Source organism: Scardinius erythrophthalmus (assembly GCF_964197995.2).
Source record: "Scardinius erythrophthalmus genome assembly, chromosome: 18".
Lineage (NCBI taxonomy): Eukaryota > Metazoa > Chordata > Actinopteri > Cypriniformes > Leuciscidae > Scardinius > Scardinius erythrophthalmus.
Genome location: NC_138238.1, coordinates 13,801,166 through 13,816,886, shown reverse-complemented (window position 1 = coordinate 13,816,886; position 15,721 = coordinate 13,801,166). Strand labels below are relative to the sequence as shown.

Sequence of the window (15,721 nt, the reverse complement as noted above, 5' to 3'; positions counted from 1 at the left end):
AGCGAATCCGCCATGGCAACTGACATTTAAAGGGAATGGGAGATGAGACTCTGATTGGTTAATTGCATGTAAAGCCCAAAACACACCCATTACTCATTAAAGGGGGGGGTGAAACACTCAGTTTCAGTCAATCTCATGTTAATCTTGAGTACCTATAGAGTAGTATTGCATGATGCTTCATATCTCCAAAAAGTCTTTAGTTTTATTATATTTATAAAAGAGAGATAGGTTGTACCGAGTCTTTCCGGAAAAAAACGAGCAGCTGGAGGCGTGCCATGTGGGCGGAGCTAAAGCTGTGCTTACATGCAAATAGCTAACAACACACAGACATTTGAAGCAGTTTTACTCACCGCCTGCGGTTCCAACGTACGACCGTGAACCTTTATCGTTGGGACTGCTCCATCATTAAGCATTAGACGATCTGCAAATCCGGCGTCGAACTGGGCCTTGTTTATAAAACGATCATCGTCGAAATGCAGGGAACAAACAAAAACACTTGCACAACTCCGTTGATGCTCTGGAAACACAAACTCCATCCACTGGTCCCTTAAGGCTGGGTTCTTTGGGAATATGCAACGTGATCTCATGAGAATACGTGTGTATTTTTACGTAAAGTGTAATTCTACCATACGTACATTTACTTACGTTTTATACACACAGAAACGTATAATACTGACGTATTTACAGCTCTAAAACGTAAAATATTTACGTATAAACAGCAAAAAAAGTCAATTATTTACGTATGAACAACTCTACCGACATATTTGTACGTATTCTTATTTATGCATATTAAAATCGTGGCATTAATGTTTTGACTCTTTTGCATTCAAATGTCTTATCAATTACGTTTTCAGTCGCATTTATTATTATTAAATGCAGTTTACTCAAGAAATAGGCTAAAACCATTCGCTCTGTTCGTGCCTTCTGCTGCAAACTCGTTTCGGAGGATTACATGCAGTTACACAAGAATACACTTTAAAACCTTAAAAATACCTTATTTAATCGTTTAACCATTTTGTAATATTTAGTTTATTTACAGTGAGACACAAAATGCGTTTTCTCCAATAGAACAATAATACACCAAAACCCAACATAAATTCATAAAAGACATCAATTTTATTAGCTTGATAATCCAAATCTTTAGAATCCATACGTTTGCAAGAAAGAGATCCAAATTCAGCCCTTTATCCAGTGAGTGATCTTCATCTCCATTTCACAGGCTATCAGCAGCGCAGTCCGTAACCGTCAAATTCCGCGTTCGTGATGAATTCAAATTCAAAAATTGCGCCCTCAAGAAGCGTTACGACATGTTTTACGGCAGTGATATCAAACGCTCATTGGCTCTCGCCACATATTGCGACATGCCATATTTCAGTCGGTAAACTGTATTTGAAATGGAGAAGCGCGCGCGCTTGCCGAGCGAAGCCGGATTAACATTTTCTTGGATTAATAACTTAAATTCTACCTCATTCAAAACTATTATACTGAAAGAGAGGACTGTGACTGCAACACATCGTCATGTGAACGACTTTTGGTACCGGTTTTTTCTTCATAATTGTAGCCTATGTAGTTTTTAAGAAATTGTTATGGGTAGGTTTAGGGGTAAGAGTAGGATTAGCTGCTAAAAAATCTTTTAATGCTATATTGTTAATAAAATTGCCATTTCCCACACATCTCTGTACATTTTGTCCTTTTTAAATGGGTAATGTTTAGGTTTGGGAGTGGGGTTAAGGGATCTTCCATTTATCTATAAAATGTACGTTTTCTATCATTGAAAATTACGTATTAAATACTACGTATTAACAATGAGACCAAGGCTGTCATGCATTTATGGATATACGTTGAATCTATACGTATTTTAAGTTGTAATACGTACATATAGATACGTATCGAACCTGAAATAACGTCCATATGATACGTAAAAGTCACTATAATACGTAAATATATATACGAATTGGATCGTTTTTATTTACGTCTAAATAATATGTACGTTTCGTGTGTGAGATCAGGCTGGAATATGTGCAGGGTTGTCTTGCACTGGCAAGCAAAAACCCACTTCTTTGGCGACATTGACTTCCCTAAAGCCGAGCACAGCGCTTTGATGGGCGTACTGCTTTCGCTCTCTCGCTCTGGTCTACGGGTGCGCGCGCGCCCTTCCGGGAGAAGTGGCCTTAAGCCGCTTGTCCACCAGCGTTTCGATTTCTGACGCGTCGCGTCGATTTGGTCAACAGCGGCGCTGCAAAAAAGTATCTCGGTGGATACTTTATGCAAATGAGAGCGTCAAAACGCAGGGCAGCAGCCAATGGAAACTCGGCGGCGAGAATTTGTGTATGGGCGTTGCTATGGTTTCATATTTAAAGTACATTTTTCCCGGCGCGAAAATGGAGGAAAAATTGATTATTGCTGTCTCAAACTTTCCAGTAATATATGATTCCAGCCTGGACATATATAGAAATGTCCAGGTAAAAAATGATGCCTGGAGGGATGTTGTCCAGATTGTCGGAAGCGATGGTAAGTGCAGATTAAATATTTTAATGTTTTAAGCATGATTGAATATGATGAGGCAAGTTTTCAATGAGGACTCCAATGCAATGTGAATTGCCCTTTGTGTTTCTTGTTCATTGTCCAAGCAGCGAAAACGTCACTGGCGTCGCGTCGGAACAAAAATTGATCGGACGCTGGTGGACAAGCGGCTTTAGGAACCGCATAAGGAAATTCCGCCCCATCTGACGTCACACAGGCCCATACTCGAAAAAAACTTTCCGAAACTTGTGACAAACCGGAAGGAGTATTTTTGCCACAGAAATACTCCATCAAACGTACAACTTTATTTTTGAAACTTTGTCCATGTTTAGCATGGGAATCCAACTCTTTAACAGTGTAAAAAACTCAGTATGCATGAAATAGCATTTCACCCCCCCTTTAAGAGAATAGGGACAACGATTTTAGACCATGCGCCGGGGGCGCCGACCATTTTTTCCCGTCGTTAAACAAACAAAAGTGGATTCGGACACATACTATGTGTACTTGCACCGTGCGCTTTAGACCATGCGCTTAGATCGTTAAAATAGGGCCCTAAGTGAGGAGCACCTGAGGTACTGGCTGAAGGGTGAAAGTAAGAATGTGGCTCATGACAGAAACACAGACCTGTGGCTAAAGTTAGCACCTGATATCTTGTGACATATGATCGCGGGGCATAGACCAGAGGGGTCAGAAGGCAGTTCACCTTATGAGAGGAGGTAAGATTACAGAGCCAAAGCTTAGTTAACTGTTTACGGTTGTTCATCACAACATTAAAGGTTACATGCAGTTTACAGTAGTTACCTCTTGAATATGGGCTTGTGATTAATTTTACATGATACATGTAGGTTATAGGTTATATGACAATCATTTTTAAACATATTTCTACATGATAAAATATGACTGCACACTCCATGGAAAGTGTTTTGTAACTAGGGCTGCCGTGCCTTGGATTCAGTAGAGTGACTGAGGGAACTTATTTTAAACCTCGTGTAACAGCGCCGCTCAGGGGTTTTTAGGACAACTGCATGTCTTTTCATGACCTTCAGCACAACAGACCGCATTGTAAGATTCCAATTAAAAACATTTATTGTGAAACACTATAAAGCAGTTGGCATGATCTTTATATTTATATCTGCAGGTTAATCTATTTGAGAGCTATGAAATTAACACAACATTAGAGAAAATATAATAAAAAACCACATCCGCCACTTATATTTCTACATTTATTTTCATTGCTCAATAGTAACTCAGACAGTACAAAGTCGTTCTCGTATTCCCAGTCCTAGAGCCCAAGAACCCATAAGTCCATTAAACTTTCCATTTTCTCTCATTCAACATTTGCATTGTACATAATTCCACTATAAACTTCAAATTACCCAAAGCACTAAGTGTAATTGATTTAATATAATTACGTTTTCATAATATTTAACACAAAATAATACATTTACTAAATTAAAGCTTTAAAAATGTTGTGCAGAAGCATGACATACATTATGACAGTCTTATTAGTACAGGAAAATTAATATTTGAGTGTATAATTTTATCTAATGGCCCAGAAAATCAAAAAGGCAGTTTCCTCTCTATTCTAGCTTTCAAATTTTATATCTTGCTTCATACCTTCCATTTGCATACCTCCATTCTGTCATGACCTTTATACTTAAATGACACAAGGCACACTATAGCTTTACATCCAATCAACCCTCTTAACCTTAGTAGAGAAATGGTACCCACCATTCCATGTTGTTCCATTACACCAAGGCCATTGGGTCTTTTCTGATAAAAAAGCAAAGCAAGCAAAGTTCAACTAGGCATGTGCAATTTCACAAATGCGGTTAAACAGCTCACACAAGTGATTGCAATGGATGTCTTACCTGTTTGGAAAAAGCATCATTCACAATAAGAGCAAGCACCAGGGAAAGTGGTCAATGTCACATTCGCATAATATGTTATAAAGATAAATCAGCGCTTGCAGAATTTGTCATAGTGTACTTTTTTCAGCTGTCATATGAAAAAGCCCCAGCACAATTCCCCATAGGGGAGTTCACATGCTTTTGTAAATGCTCAGTCAAAACCATGGCCTATGCAGCATTATGAAGAAATGAGCACATGCATCAAGCATTTATACTGATCCTCATCAAACAAGAAGCAAAGGCTTTGTGCAATACTCTAGAGTCTACACAAACACAGGCCTGGAGTCCAACCTCAACAGATGTTTAGAGAGATAAAGGATGGATAACATCAGAAGGAAAGGGCAATGCAGAGGCCAGATGATATAGCAATTCAAAAGCAAGCGCAATGGGGTGATTTGTACCATCTCTCCACTTGAGGAATTTTCATCTTTTTCATTGCAAGTCCGTCACATTCTTTGTGTATTTCTTTCACTAAGACTCTGATACAACTCGAGAAAATACATGTCTTAGAACATTCTATAACACTTGTACACAAATCTTCAATGACTCTGAGGTCCAGTAACTTCTGTTACAATCGGATTCTGTCATATATAGTTTAATTACCCTTCATCATTCCATCCTTGTGGCCCCTTGTACATAATGTCAAAACTTATCATTATTAGATATTTAGTTGCTCTCACAAATAGTGTCTGTGCAATTCTTTCTATGGGTTAAACATGTTCATTTGGTGTAAAATAAATTAGATGCAAACTGAAGTAGAAACATGAATCAAATGTGCACAGTACATAAATATCTCAACATTCTGAAAAAACTGAATAATACAGGACATATACAGATGTAGACATCTATGATGCTAGACATGTAAGTTGCTGCATACTCTATTTTATAATTGTGTACTTGTCTAGAGTGACTGAAATACAACAGTTGTGAACATGCAATCTCTGAATGACTTTTTTGTTTATATATATTACTGATGTCGAACGATTCATTTAGCAGAACAGAGCTCAAGCACTCAAGTGCTCTTGCCCAGGGTGATAATTAGTGTCACAGTGGATTCTCAGTAAAGCATTGAGCCAGGCCTCCACACGTTCGGTTGCAGACCCATGCTCGATGTACTGAAGCGTGGTCTGGGTACCCGTAGGTTCTGGCTACTCCCGGACCCTGAGGATCGCACACCAGCAGACAGGGGACTCAGCTCAGGGGCGCTCTTAAATTGCTTGGCTGCCCGGAATTGGGTGTCTTGCCCAGGAGTGAGTTGTGGGATGGGCACTGAATTGGGCACGGGGGCAGTGAATTTGGGGAGAGCAGGCAGGGCTGTTGTCGGGGCAGGAGGAGGTGGCGAGAACGGGGCCGCAGGTCGTGGAGAAATGGGAGGTGGGGAAGTGACATCACTGCGCCACATTGGCTCACCGAGAGTTGTGGCAGAGCGAGGGGCGATTACAGTAGGGGTCAGGGATGTTGGTGCAGACATGGGAGTAGGCGTGGAGAAACGTTTGATTTCATACACACGGCTTGCTTTAACAGGGACCTGCTTCGGTGGGTTAAGGAAATTACCTGTCATACCAACACCATTCTGCTGCTGCTGATAAGTAGCAGTGTTTTGAGGGACTCCACCTCCATAACTGAACAAAGAGGAGTTGAGCTGGTATGGCTGCCTGCTCACAAAGTCTAGAGCTTTTATACCCTGTTTGTGCTGGCCAGGCACTGTTTTAACCCCAACTTTAGTAGCATCATTAGCCTTTGTACCACGCTGGGCTACTGGAGGGCAAGAAGGTGACAGCAGTGGGTTATAATTAATGGGTGGTGGGGCTCGGATGTTTGGAGAGTATTTCCAGTGGCCTGGGAGGGAGGGTGAGGGTGATGGATCACGAGGCTGCGCTGGAGATTTGGGCTGTTTATCCACCACATATCGGTCCATGCGACTTTGTCTGCGTGCAAACAGCTCCGCACCTTTACCTTGCATCTGGGGCATCTCAGGAGCTGACTGAGCTGGTTTAGGAGCCACTGGTGGTGGCATCTTGTATCTCTGTGCCTGCATGAAGTTACAAGCCTCTGCACCCAGGTTGAGGAAATCCTCCTCAGGGCCAGACTCAAACCCAGCCTCTACACCCGAACGGGACCTGTCATCCAAGTTCTGCACTAGAGACAGTAGTTCAGGGTTATAAGATGGAGCCTTCTTCTCCTCTTGAGCATTGAACATTGGTTTCTTGGTGCCACGACGACAAGCCTCCTGCAGGATGCCAGTGCGTCCAACGGGGACTGAGACCCGCTGCTCTCGAGAAGTCATCCCATCTGTGGAGTTGGAAAAGAGAGGATACTGCTGGGCAACTGGTGCATTGGTTGTTTCCGGTGTAGTGGATGCCACAGAGATATATGGGTTAAAGGAGACTTTATGGGCTGGGGAAGATTGCACATTTGGTGCTGTGGGTGCATAGGCATGGGTAGGGGCTGGGGCAGGGGCAATGGGAATACCTGGGACATTTGTAGATGGGGGAGAGAAAGGCTGTGCTGGCACGTGCACCAGTGGAGGTGGCTGATATTGAGCAGAAACCTTGTGGTACGGAGGACTGAGAGGCATTGCCTGTGTTTGGGGTGGAGAGTATGTCTGAGATATACCAGAAGGTGATCTCAAAGATGCTACATGAGAAGATTTTGGAGAAAAAGGGGCAGAGGTGCTGGAATAAGTTGGAGAGTAGAGTGGAGCATTTGAAGGGGGAGGAGAAAATGGACTTGAAATGATTGAGGATGGAGAGAGCACAGAGGAAGGACCATTGTAGGTGGCCGGTCTGGCAGGGATATACAGTGATGTCGTAGAGATGGCTTTCTTCCCCTCCGAGCCTGCAGGAGAGAAGGGAGCTGGCATAGTTGCCACAGACACAGCTTGAGCCAGTGATCCAGCCTTTTTGGCAGAGCAGGGCCTGAAGACTACTGGAGCAGTTGCTGCTCGATGGCTCACACAGCCAGGGGCAAATGGCCTGGCAGTTCTGTTGTGCACTGAGTTGGCAGCTGACGAGTCTGCTTGCTCTGGTAATACTCCTGCAATTGATGGCATGGGTGTCTGGACTGGAGATGACAACACAACACTTGTCCTGCTCACCACCAAAGGTTCCCCGTTCACCATATTGGTACTATGAGAGAATAGGGGTGTGACTGGAGTAACTGGGGTATACGTTAGGGTTGAGTCTCCCTGATGCTGTGGCATGGAGAAGGCAGTGGGTGTAACCAGGTTTGACATATTTTTTTCTGCTCTTTTCCTCTGTTGTTCAAAAAGCTGGGCTCCTTTTCCTGAAGTGGCGTTTAGGCCCGGGCTTATCTCTGCTTCTCTGTCAGGCACAATACACGCTGAAGTTCTCCTGTCTAGAACGTCCAGGTAACCGCTATCCCAGGTAGGGTCTGGTGCAGCCGAAAAACCATCCTCATCAATCTCAGATTCACTCCCAGGAAACAGGCTTTCGTCTTCAGTTTCTCCCTCTGTGTTACTGTTGCTTTCTCCGTCTACACTGCCAAAGCATGTGAGAGTATACTTCTTGGCGCGCTGCCGTCGCTTTTTGAACATAAGCACACCTTTAGAATGAGGGTTAGGAGCATCTGTCAAGAGTGACGCAATGGTGCGGCACTTGGATCGGGCTTCCTTCACCTGCTTATCTTGTGAACTCTCACCTCTGTGTAGCTCTAAGGAGAGAAAGATAGTGTGTATATCAATCAGCAATAAATACTTAAAATTTCTTTACTTGAACCAACAATATCATTTGTATATTTTGTGTATTTGTTAGCATGCCTTGTCTGGTCTATAGGGTATTTTTTTACTTTTATATAACAGTACCTTTGGTGATTAATAGGCAACATCAAACATAAAGTCACATATAAAGTCATCAAACATAAAGTCACAACTTTCATAAATCAAACTGGCATTGTAATAAATTGGAACACAGTTGAGTCAGAATAGCTTTGTGTTATAATGCAGAGGGTTAGATGCTGAAATGTCTGGCACCAAAATGCTCATGGTAAATTACTGAGCTCATCCTTCTCTACAAATAGCCCATCAGATTCTAACAGCTTGAGCAAGTAACCCTTTGGGATCCAGGATCTATATTAAAAGACAGGGTAAAGGAATCTGATATTCTTTTTGCTAATATATTCTCGTTCTAATATGGAGGGCCTCAAAACATCTTCAATGTTGGAATAATTATGCCATATTAAATTCAAAATATTCTCATTTATAAGGTCCAAATAAAGACATAAATGTGTTTTTTTAATTATACAGTAATTATTTGTAGAGACTTTTGATCATCTAGACATTACAAATGACCATTCAACACAAAAAGGTTAAACATTATATATACCTGCTATTGTACAACTGTGCTTAATGAGAAATGGTTGACATATCTAAGCTTTTTTAAGCATTTCAGTTTTCAATAAATCAATACAAGTAAAACAAACGTCAAACACAAAACACAAAAGCCAAAACTGATCTCAGTGAATCCAAGACACTGTAAATAATACCTTTCTATCACCTTTCTCATTAGTGATCATTTTATCCCCAATTTTGGATCATTTAAACAGAAACCAAGCTCCATCTCTCTAAAGCTCTACATAAGCCCTGAGGTCTTTACCTGCATAGATGTGTCCTTTGTGTTCAACCTCTCCAGGCAATGTGAAGCTCCTCATGTTGTTCAGTGTAAAAACTATGTTCTTAAGCCAGCCTTACTGGCAGGACACACACAAACACACCAGTGGAGCACAGCCAGCAATGGGAGCTCGGCCCACATTGGTGCAAAATCAACCAGTCCGTAGTCTGAGGTCAGGCCTTTTAAAGACCTTTTGTCTAACCGCAAGACCCTTTCAAAGGCCCAGAGAAACCCCATTATGTCATTCAAGCTATTTTGGTCAGTGAAGAGAGCTAACGGACATTTCCCACCTGTTTGGGCACACTTCGGTATCTCTCTGGATAGACCTGCTTAAGCTGACCGTCATATGGGCTCATGATGACTCTCCAACCATACCACAATGACTTAACCCTACTAAATCAATGACTCTAAACCTACTTTGACTCAGAAACAAGTACCGCCGATCAGATGTGTTTGAAACTCTTAAGTGTTGAGGCAACATTTGACTTATTGTAAAATGTAAAGATAAAAAGGTCAACCTTTTTAATCACCATTGAACAGTTTCGAACAATCAATTTCTGTAATATCTCGTGCTTTTGCAGTTACTTTAGATTTGAACAATTATGAGCCAGTAACTACAGTTATGACACTTACAGTACATTGAAAAAGAAAAGAAGAACCAGTTCCTCTACAAATGCTATTTAATCTTTGTTCACCATCTATTCTAAGAGACAGAGATATTTCTCTGATTGGCACATCCACAATATTTTATACCACTCTCTTTTGACCTCCCACCATGCTGTCACAATAACAGGTGTGCACGCTTCATCTTCTCTTCTTACCAAGGCTGTCTGAATGCCCTGGCTTATTCTGTATTCACCACTAACAGTGACAGAGAAGAGCAGCTGTCATGAACCCTCACTACATTAATGTCTCTAGCCTCAGAGACATACACACAAGAGAATTCACAAACATGAATTCTAGTTTGGAATTCTCAATAGAGATACAGAATTAAACACCAAAACATGTTTATTTAGGCTACACAATCCTAAAAATGTCCCATCAGTCTTGAAAAGCAAAGTGACCTTCAGACTGTCGGCGGGGTGCCATTAGCTGAGGAGAAACCCTTCCCAAAGGTTTTAGAGAGGGGAATTAGCACCCCATCAGCTACAGACACAAGATACTGTACAGTATATTGTTTGACTCCAATGAAGTTTCCAATGTGTGTTTATCTTACTATAAGAAGAATTGTGAAAAACAGACTCCTAATCCTCATCCCATCATTAACCACATCATTGACACCTGTGTATGCATCTCATATTTAAGGTCAGATTTTTAACCTTTGAGAGGGATGAGCTTTCAAATAACTGAATAGTGACTCAAGTCATATGATACTTAGTAAAAATCAGCACTTGGCTTGAGTAGAAATACATCAAATCTAAAAAAAGAAAAAGAAAAGAAAAGAAAAGAAAAATAGCTACTGAACCAGTCCAGTAGATCTCAGCCAGGGGCCAGAGCCTAGGGGCCTTGACAAGACTCCCCAAAAGGTCATACAATTATTAAAATTTATTTATATTAACATTATTATAATAGTAAATATAACATACATATATGTCTCTATGTAAAGATAATAGAAAGGATTCAGTATCAAATATTGTCTTGGACATAGGGTGGCCATGGAGTCAAAAAGGTTGAGAACCACTGATTTAACCCTTGATGATTAATCAGCTTGAACTTTTATCAATCAGTGTAAATCTAGATTTGGCCCGAACCATACTAATTTATATGCTGTAAAATATTGTTTGATACCCATTCATTTAGACAAAGTCCTTAATACTTTAAGAATGTCGTTAAAAAGGAAACCTAAAATAAACTAAAGATGTAGAATATTTTGTTTAAAAAGTCCAGATCTTAAATCATTTTATTAGCAGAGACTGAACCATTTACATGGAGAGAATGAAATATCACTGACGTTGGACAACAACTGGACATGCCTTTCCCAGCATGCAATAGAGGCTTGTATTATAGGCCTGAGTCAAGGGACAAATATAGACTCCAGCCATCTTCCCCTGCCCTCTTAAACCCTCAGCAGAGAGACATGAGGAACCCCCATCACCGACATTTGCATATGAGCTCAATTACTTATCCCACATCACAAGATATGATTATTTCCCACTGAGCCATATCATGTTATTAGGTTGTATGACAATCAATGAAGCAAATGTGTATCCTTAACTAAAAGTTGTCATAACCACTGATCTCACACCATTTCACAAACCTTAAGAACACAAAACACACTTAATTTTAAGACAAACATAACTGAAAGTAATGATAACGTGCAGTACAGTAAGTGAGTTTAACCGCTCTCACTGATTCAGCAAGTTCATTCAGTGAATGTTTCTTCAGACTGATTTATTTTGATCGATTCATTAACATAACTGGCTCATAAGAGTCATTTGAGTCATTGTGAATCGAATTATGGGTCGTGCTCAGTTCAACTCACATTCCCAACTCGGGTTTGCAAAACTTCCAGATATAATTTCATCCTCAAATATGCCCTCTATCAACTTTTTTCAGACTGACCCATTCTCCCGAAAATGAATTGTCCACATTAAGTATCATCACACACAAAATATCTTGCAATATGCAGTAAAAATGTGATAAACTGAATTCTGGCTTAATTTGATCAAATATCATTGCATCACATCAGGTCCAGATTTACATTCCTTCTTGACATGGGATTTATCTCTAGTGAATTTTCCAAAGGTTAAATTTAACACAGTACAGAAATAATTCTGAGCTCATCCTCCATATAAATTCACTCAAAAATAATTTGTTGTACTGACTCAATTGCCATATAGTAATTGAAATTAGTTCAGGCAACAGAATAAAAAAAGTCAAACTGTGTTAGGACAAAATAGCAATTAAATGTATGGTGTATGAAATGAAGATATTCAAGCATAAACTATAGTTCAAAAGTAAAAAAAAATGGGTTTACGAAATAAATGAATACTTTTATTCAGCAAAGATGCCTTTAATTGATCAAAAGTGACTGTAAAGGCTTTTATTATGATACAATTTTTTCTTCTGAACGTTCTATTCATCTAGCAATGCTGGAAAAAATTGTATCAGTTTCCACAAAAATATCAAGCAACACTGATATTGATACATTGAAAAAGTAACATTGATAATGAGAAATGATTTCTAAAGGATCATGTGACAATGAAGACTAATGGTTGCTGAAAATTCAGCTTTGCCATGACAGGAATAAATTAAAATATATTACAAATATAAAATAGTTATTTTAAAATGTAATACAATTTCACAATATTACTGTTTTATTGCATTTGTGATAAAATAAATGCAGCCCTGGTGAGCATAATTCAAAAACATTTTATAAATCTTACTGACCCCAAACTTTTGAACAGTAGTGTGTGTGTGTGTGTGTGTGTGTGTGTGTGTGTGTGTGTGTGTGTGTGTGTGTGTGTGTGTGTGTGTGTGTGTGTGTGTGTGTGTGTGTGTGTGTGTGTGTGTGTGTGTGTGTGTGTGTGTGTGTGTGTGTGTGTGTGTGTGTGTGTGTGTGTGTGTGCGCTATTTAAAAAAGATGACTGGTACTCACTAGCTTGCTTGGCCTTGTCCACGTACGTGACAGTGAGTTCTTCATCCACTGGGTTGTCCACAGGACCGACCATGGGTACCATCTGTCTGTGAGATGCAAGCATGAGAGCCTCTTTTGCCCTCTCTGGAGAAACAAGTGGAGGTGGGACAGTGGGAGGCTCCTGGAAGCCACTGTCCACTTCAGCAGCTCCTGATGGACTTTGGTCTGAATTCTCAGAGGAATTTTCAGCCTGCTGTGACCATTCAGCCTGTGAGGGCTGGTAGACCACCTCTCTGCGTGCCACCCCAGGCATTACGTGCTGTTGCTGAGTCCCCGTTCCCTCTAGATCAGATACAGGCCAGCTCTGTGTTTGAGGGTACATGCAGACGTCCTGGGCGCTCTCATAGCCACTCATTTCTGAAGTCTCCTCCTCTTGGGGTGAGGCTTGGCCGGGGATCTTGGCAGGAGAGCTACTGGGGCTTCGTCGTTTCTGTCTACGCTGTCTCTCTTGTGCCGCCACATCTGCGTCGCTGTCTGTCTCGCCGTAGTAAGCCTCACTGTCTGGAGGGGACGTAAGCCACTCTAGGCCGCCGGTGGGGGACATGAGCGATGCTCGGTTGACACTGGGTGGTTTAGAGGTAAGTGGAGGGGACAGAGCCCTCAAGGCTGCCCGGTACTCCTTATCAATGCGGGGAGAGGGGGCCCGACCCAGAAGCACCACTGACTGATACACAGCTGGGGCCCTGAATGGAAAGCAAAGTGATTATTTTCAATAGTATGACTCTCAACTCCTCATGATAATCATATCTTACACCGACCTTTTGATTCGCAGATGGAGGGTTCCTCTGCCACTATCAATCAGATTCATAGCCTCAGCATGAGATAGTGTTCCACAGGACACATCATTGATTGAGACCAGCTCATCAGTCTCTCTGAGCCCAGCCCTGCAGGCCTTACTGCGCTTCCTCACCTTTAACAGCAGGAGGAGACAGAGTCAGCACAAACATTCTATTGATGAGTTTCAGGAAGATAAGTACGTAGCTTAAGTGCTCAAACTTTTATAAAAAGTACCCACATTTGTTTACTACAAAACTAAAGGCACTCATTCAGACCTCTGCAAGAATATCACAGCTCTTATAAGTTAATGTCAAATACATGATGTGCCTTTGTTACATCTAGGCTACCCCACTACTGGGGTAGATGTAACTGTAACACACACTGGGGTAAGTTGTAACAATTGACCTAAAGAAGCAAAAACAGCTGACACACCATGTAATATGCTTCAAAACCAGGTTTATTGAAACAATCCAAAAGAACAATCTTTCTGACTGACCACAGCTCAAATTCACTTGTTTGACTGTGTGTGAGCATGAGTGTAAATTAGACTACTGGAACAAACTTCCTTAATGGTATTTATGCTTAATGAACACTCGACTCCAGTGTGCCTGTGTAAAGAACATGAAGGTCTAACAAAAACTGAACTTGTGTGTCGGTGTGTGAATACTCTCAGAATCACAATGGTGACAAATTAATGTTGTTGACCCTGGAGTGCAGGCTTGGTGGCACATTTTACTCAAACCTCCTTTGGCTTTGAGTTGCCAAATGGCTCTATACAGATAACACCACAAAAGCTTTCATTGTCTGAGGTCAGTTCCCTCTTTTTAAACACAGGCAAGCACACCTGTATGTCTTTCCACTGTCTAGTTATTCTGTAAAATTATTAAAAAGAAACTGTATTTAGTTGTATGTAAGGGGATTGTTGTAACACTACTGTTTAAATATGTGTTACAACCTATACTGTCTATGGTTACAACCCACCCCAACCCTGTCAGTCATTGTTTAGCTAGCCATATTAGCATAGGCTAATGGTGAATTTAGCAGGTTAAAAATACATCACATTTTGCCTGAGAAACTACAATTTAATCTAACATAAGTCTAATGTATCTGCAAAAGTTTAATGTTTCGTTCCAACTGAACTCTCATTGAAACTTCATTGAAAGTTTTCTGATGATCGCGAACACTTCATGCCTGTTCTCGCTTCAGGCTGGCACAGTACAGTGACTATTAGGCCTACACGAGAGCAAATGACACCCACGTCCATGAATAATATATAGGCTATATTTTTTTTTTTCAAGAATGACTTTTTTAACAAATCTTTCGAGTCAGTGAATGTGAATCGTTGACTTCAGAGCACTGACTCGTTATTTCCATTTACTGAACTTTAAATCCTGACAAAGCTTTTGACAAAATGGAGGAAACTGAATAATATAGCTAGACCTATCGTTCGGACCGCTATGATTGTTTTGGACGCATTTTTAATCGTGAGTGTGACTCACTCACAACTTAACCTAGGCCTACTCATGTAACCCGCAAAATGTATCACTGAAAGAATCTTTTTGATAGGCTACTATATTTCTGTTCCAAGTTACTTTTGTTTTTTCTTCTTTTGCATAAAATACTGCACAGCCTATCTATTTAAAGAATTCTAAAAATATATATAGGCTACCGAAATGTTGTTTATCAAATTGTGTATTAAGAATTGTTCCGAATTTAGCAAAAAAATCGTCTTTTTTGGGGCCGATTCGACATGTTGAATCGACGTCGGGCCGTCGGTGAGAGATAACTCTGATCGGCTGTTCAGCTTAGTGAACGAGTCAGTCATTGCACGGGAATAATAGCAAAACAGCGAGCAATGAAGTCAAAACGGAACAGATAGAAGGCTGTTCTAATGTTAAGTCATCTTACCTGAGTGTTACTTGGCGAATATTTCAATATTAACATGAGCGGAGTGGAATAAAGTAAGAGTTCAGCAGGATTGATGTTCAAAACGGTAAACACGCACTGCTTTGTTTATGGTTTGTGTATCTGCAGCGTCAGTTTCCCTTTTTGAATGACGAATATAGATTAATATCTTCTGAAATAGACAGTTGTCTCATTTAGCCTACACGCAGGCGCAGAACACGCATTCTAGATGACAAGTCAGCTGTAATTCTCTCGGTGTGTTCAAGAGCAGCTTTCTTCCCCCGACACAGGCGACAACACAGTCGGTTTTCATCGGCGCTAGTTCTTTGGCGTCGGTTTGG

At 40.8% G+C, this 15,721-nt stretch overlaps 2 protein-coding genes across 2 annotated transcripts in view; one reads left to right on the top strand and one right to left on the bottom strand.

Moving 5' to 3' along the window:
• Positions 1-3,728: 3,728 nt before the first annotated feature.
• The window catches only part of synpo2lb (synaptopodin 2-like b), a 14,146-nt gene continuing 2,153 nt past the window's right edge, over positions 3,729-15,721 (bottom strand). Inside the window, exons 2-4 of the mRNA XM_081393008.1 lie at positions 13,457-13,608; positions 12,660-13,381; positions 3,729-8,105 (exon numbers count right to left, since the gene is read on the bottom strand). Of these exons, the coding sequence (XP_081249134.1) occupies positions 5,491-8,105; positions 12,660-13,381; positions 13,457-13,608 (3,489 nt within the window). The 3' untranslated portion in view covers positions 3,729-5,490. The remainder of the gene's footprint in view (positions 8,106-12,659; positions 13,382-13,456; positions 13,609-15,721) is intronic.
• The window catches only part of itgb3b (integrin beta 3b), a gene marked incomplete at its 5' end in the record, with an annotated part of 21,418 nt that continues 19,210 nt past the window's right edge, over positions 13,514-15,721 (top strand). Inside the window, one exon of the mRNA XM_081393011.1 lies at positions 13,514-13,671. Within this exon, the coding sequence (XP_081249137.1) occupies positions 13,653-13,671 (19 nt within the window). The remainder of the gene's footprint in view (positions 13,672-15,721) is intronic.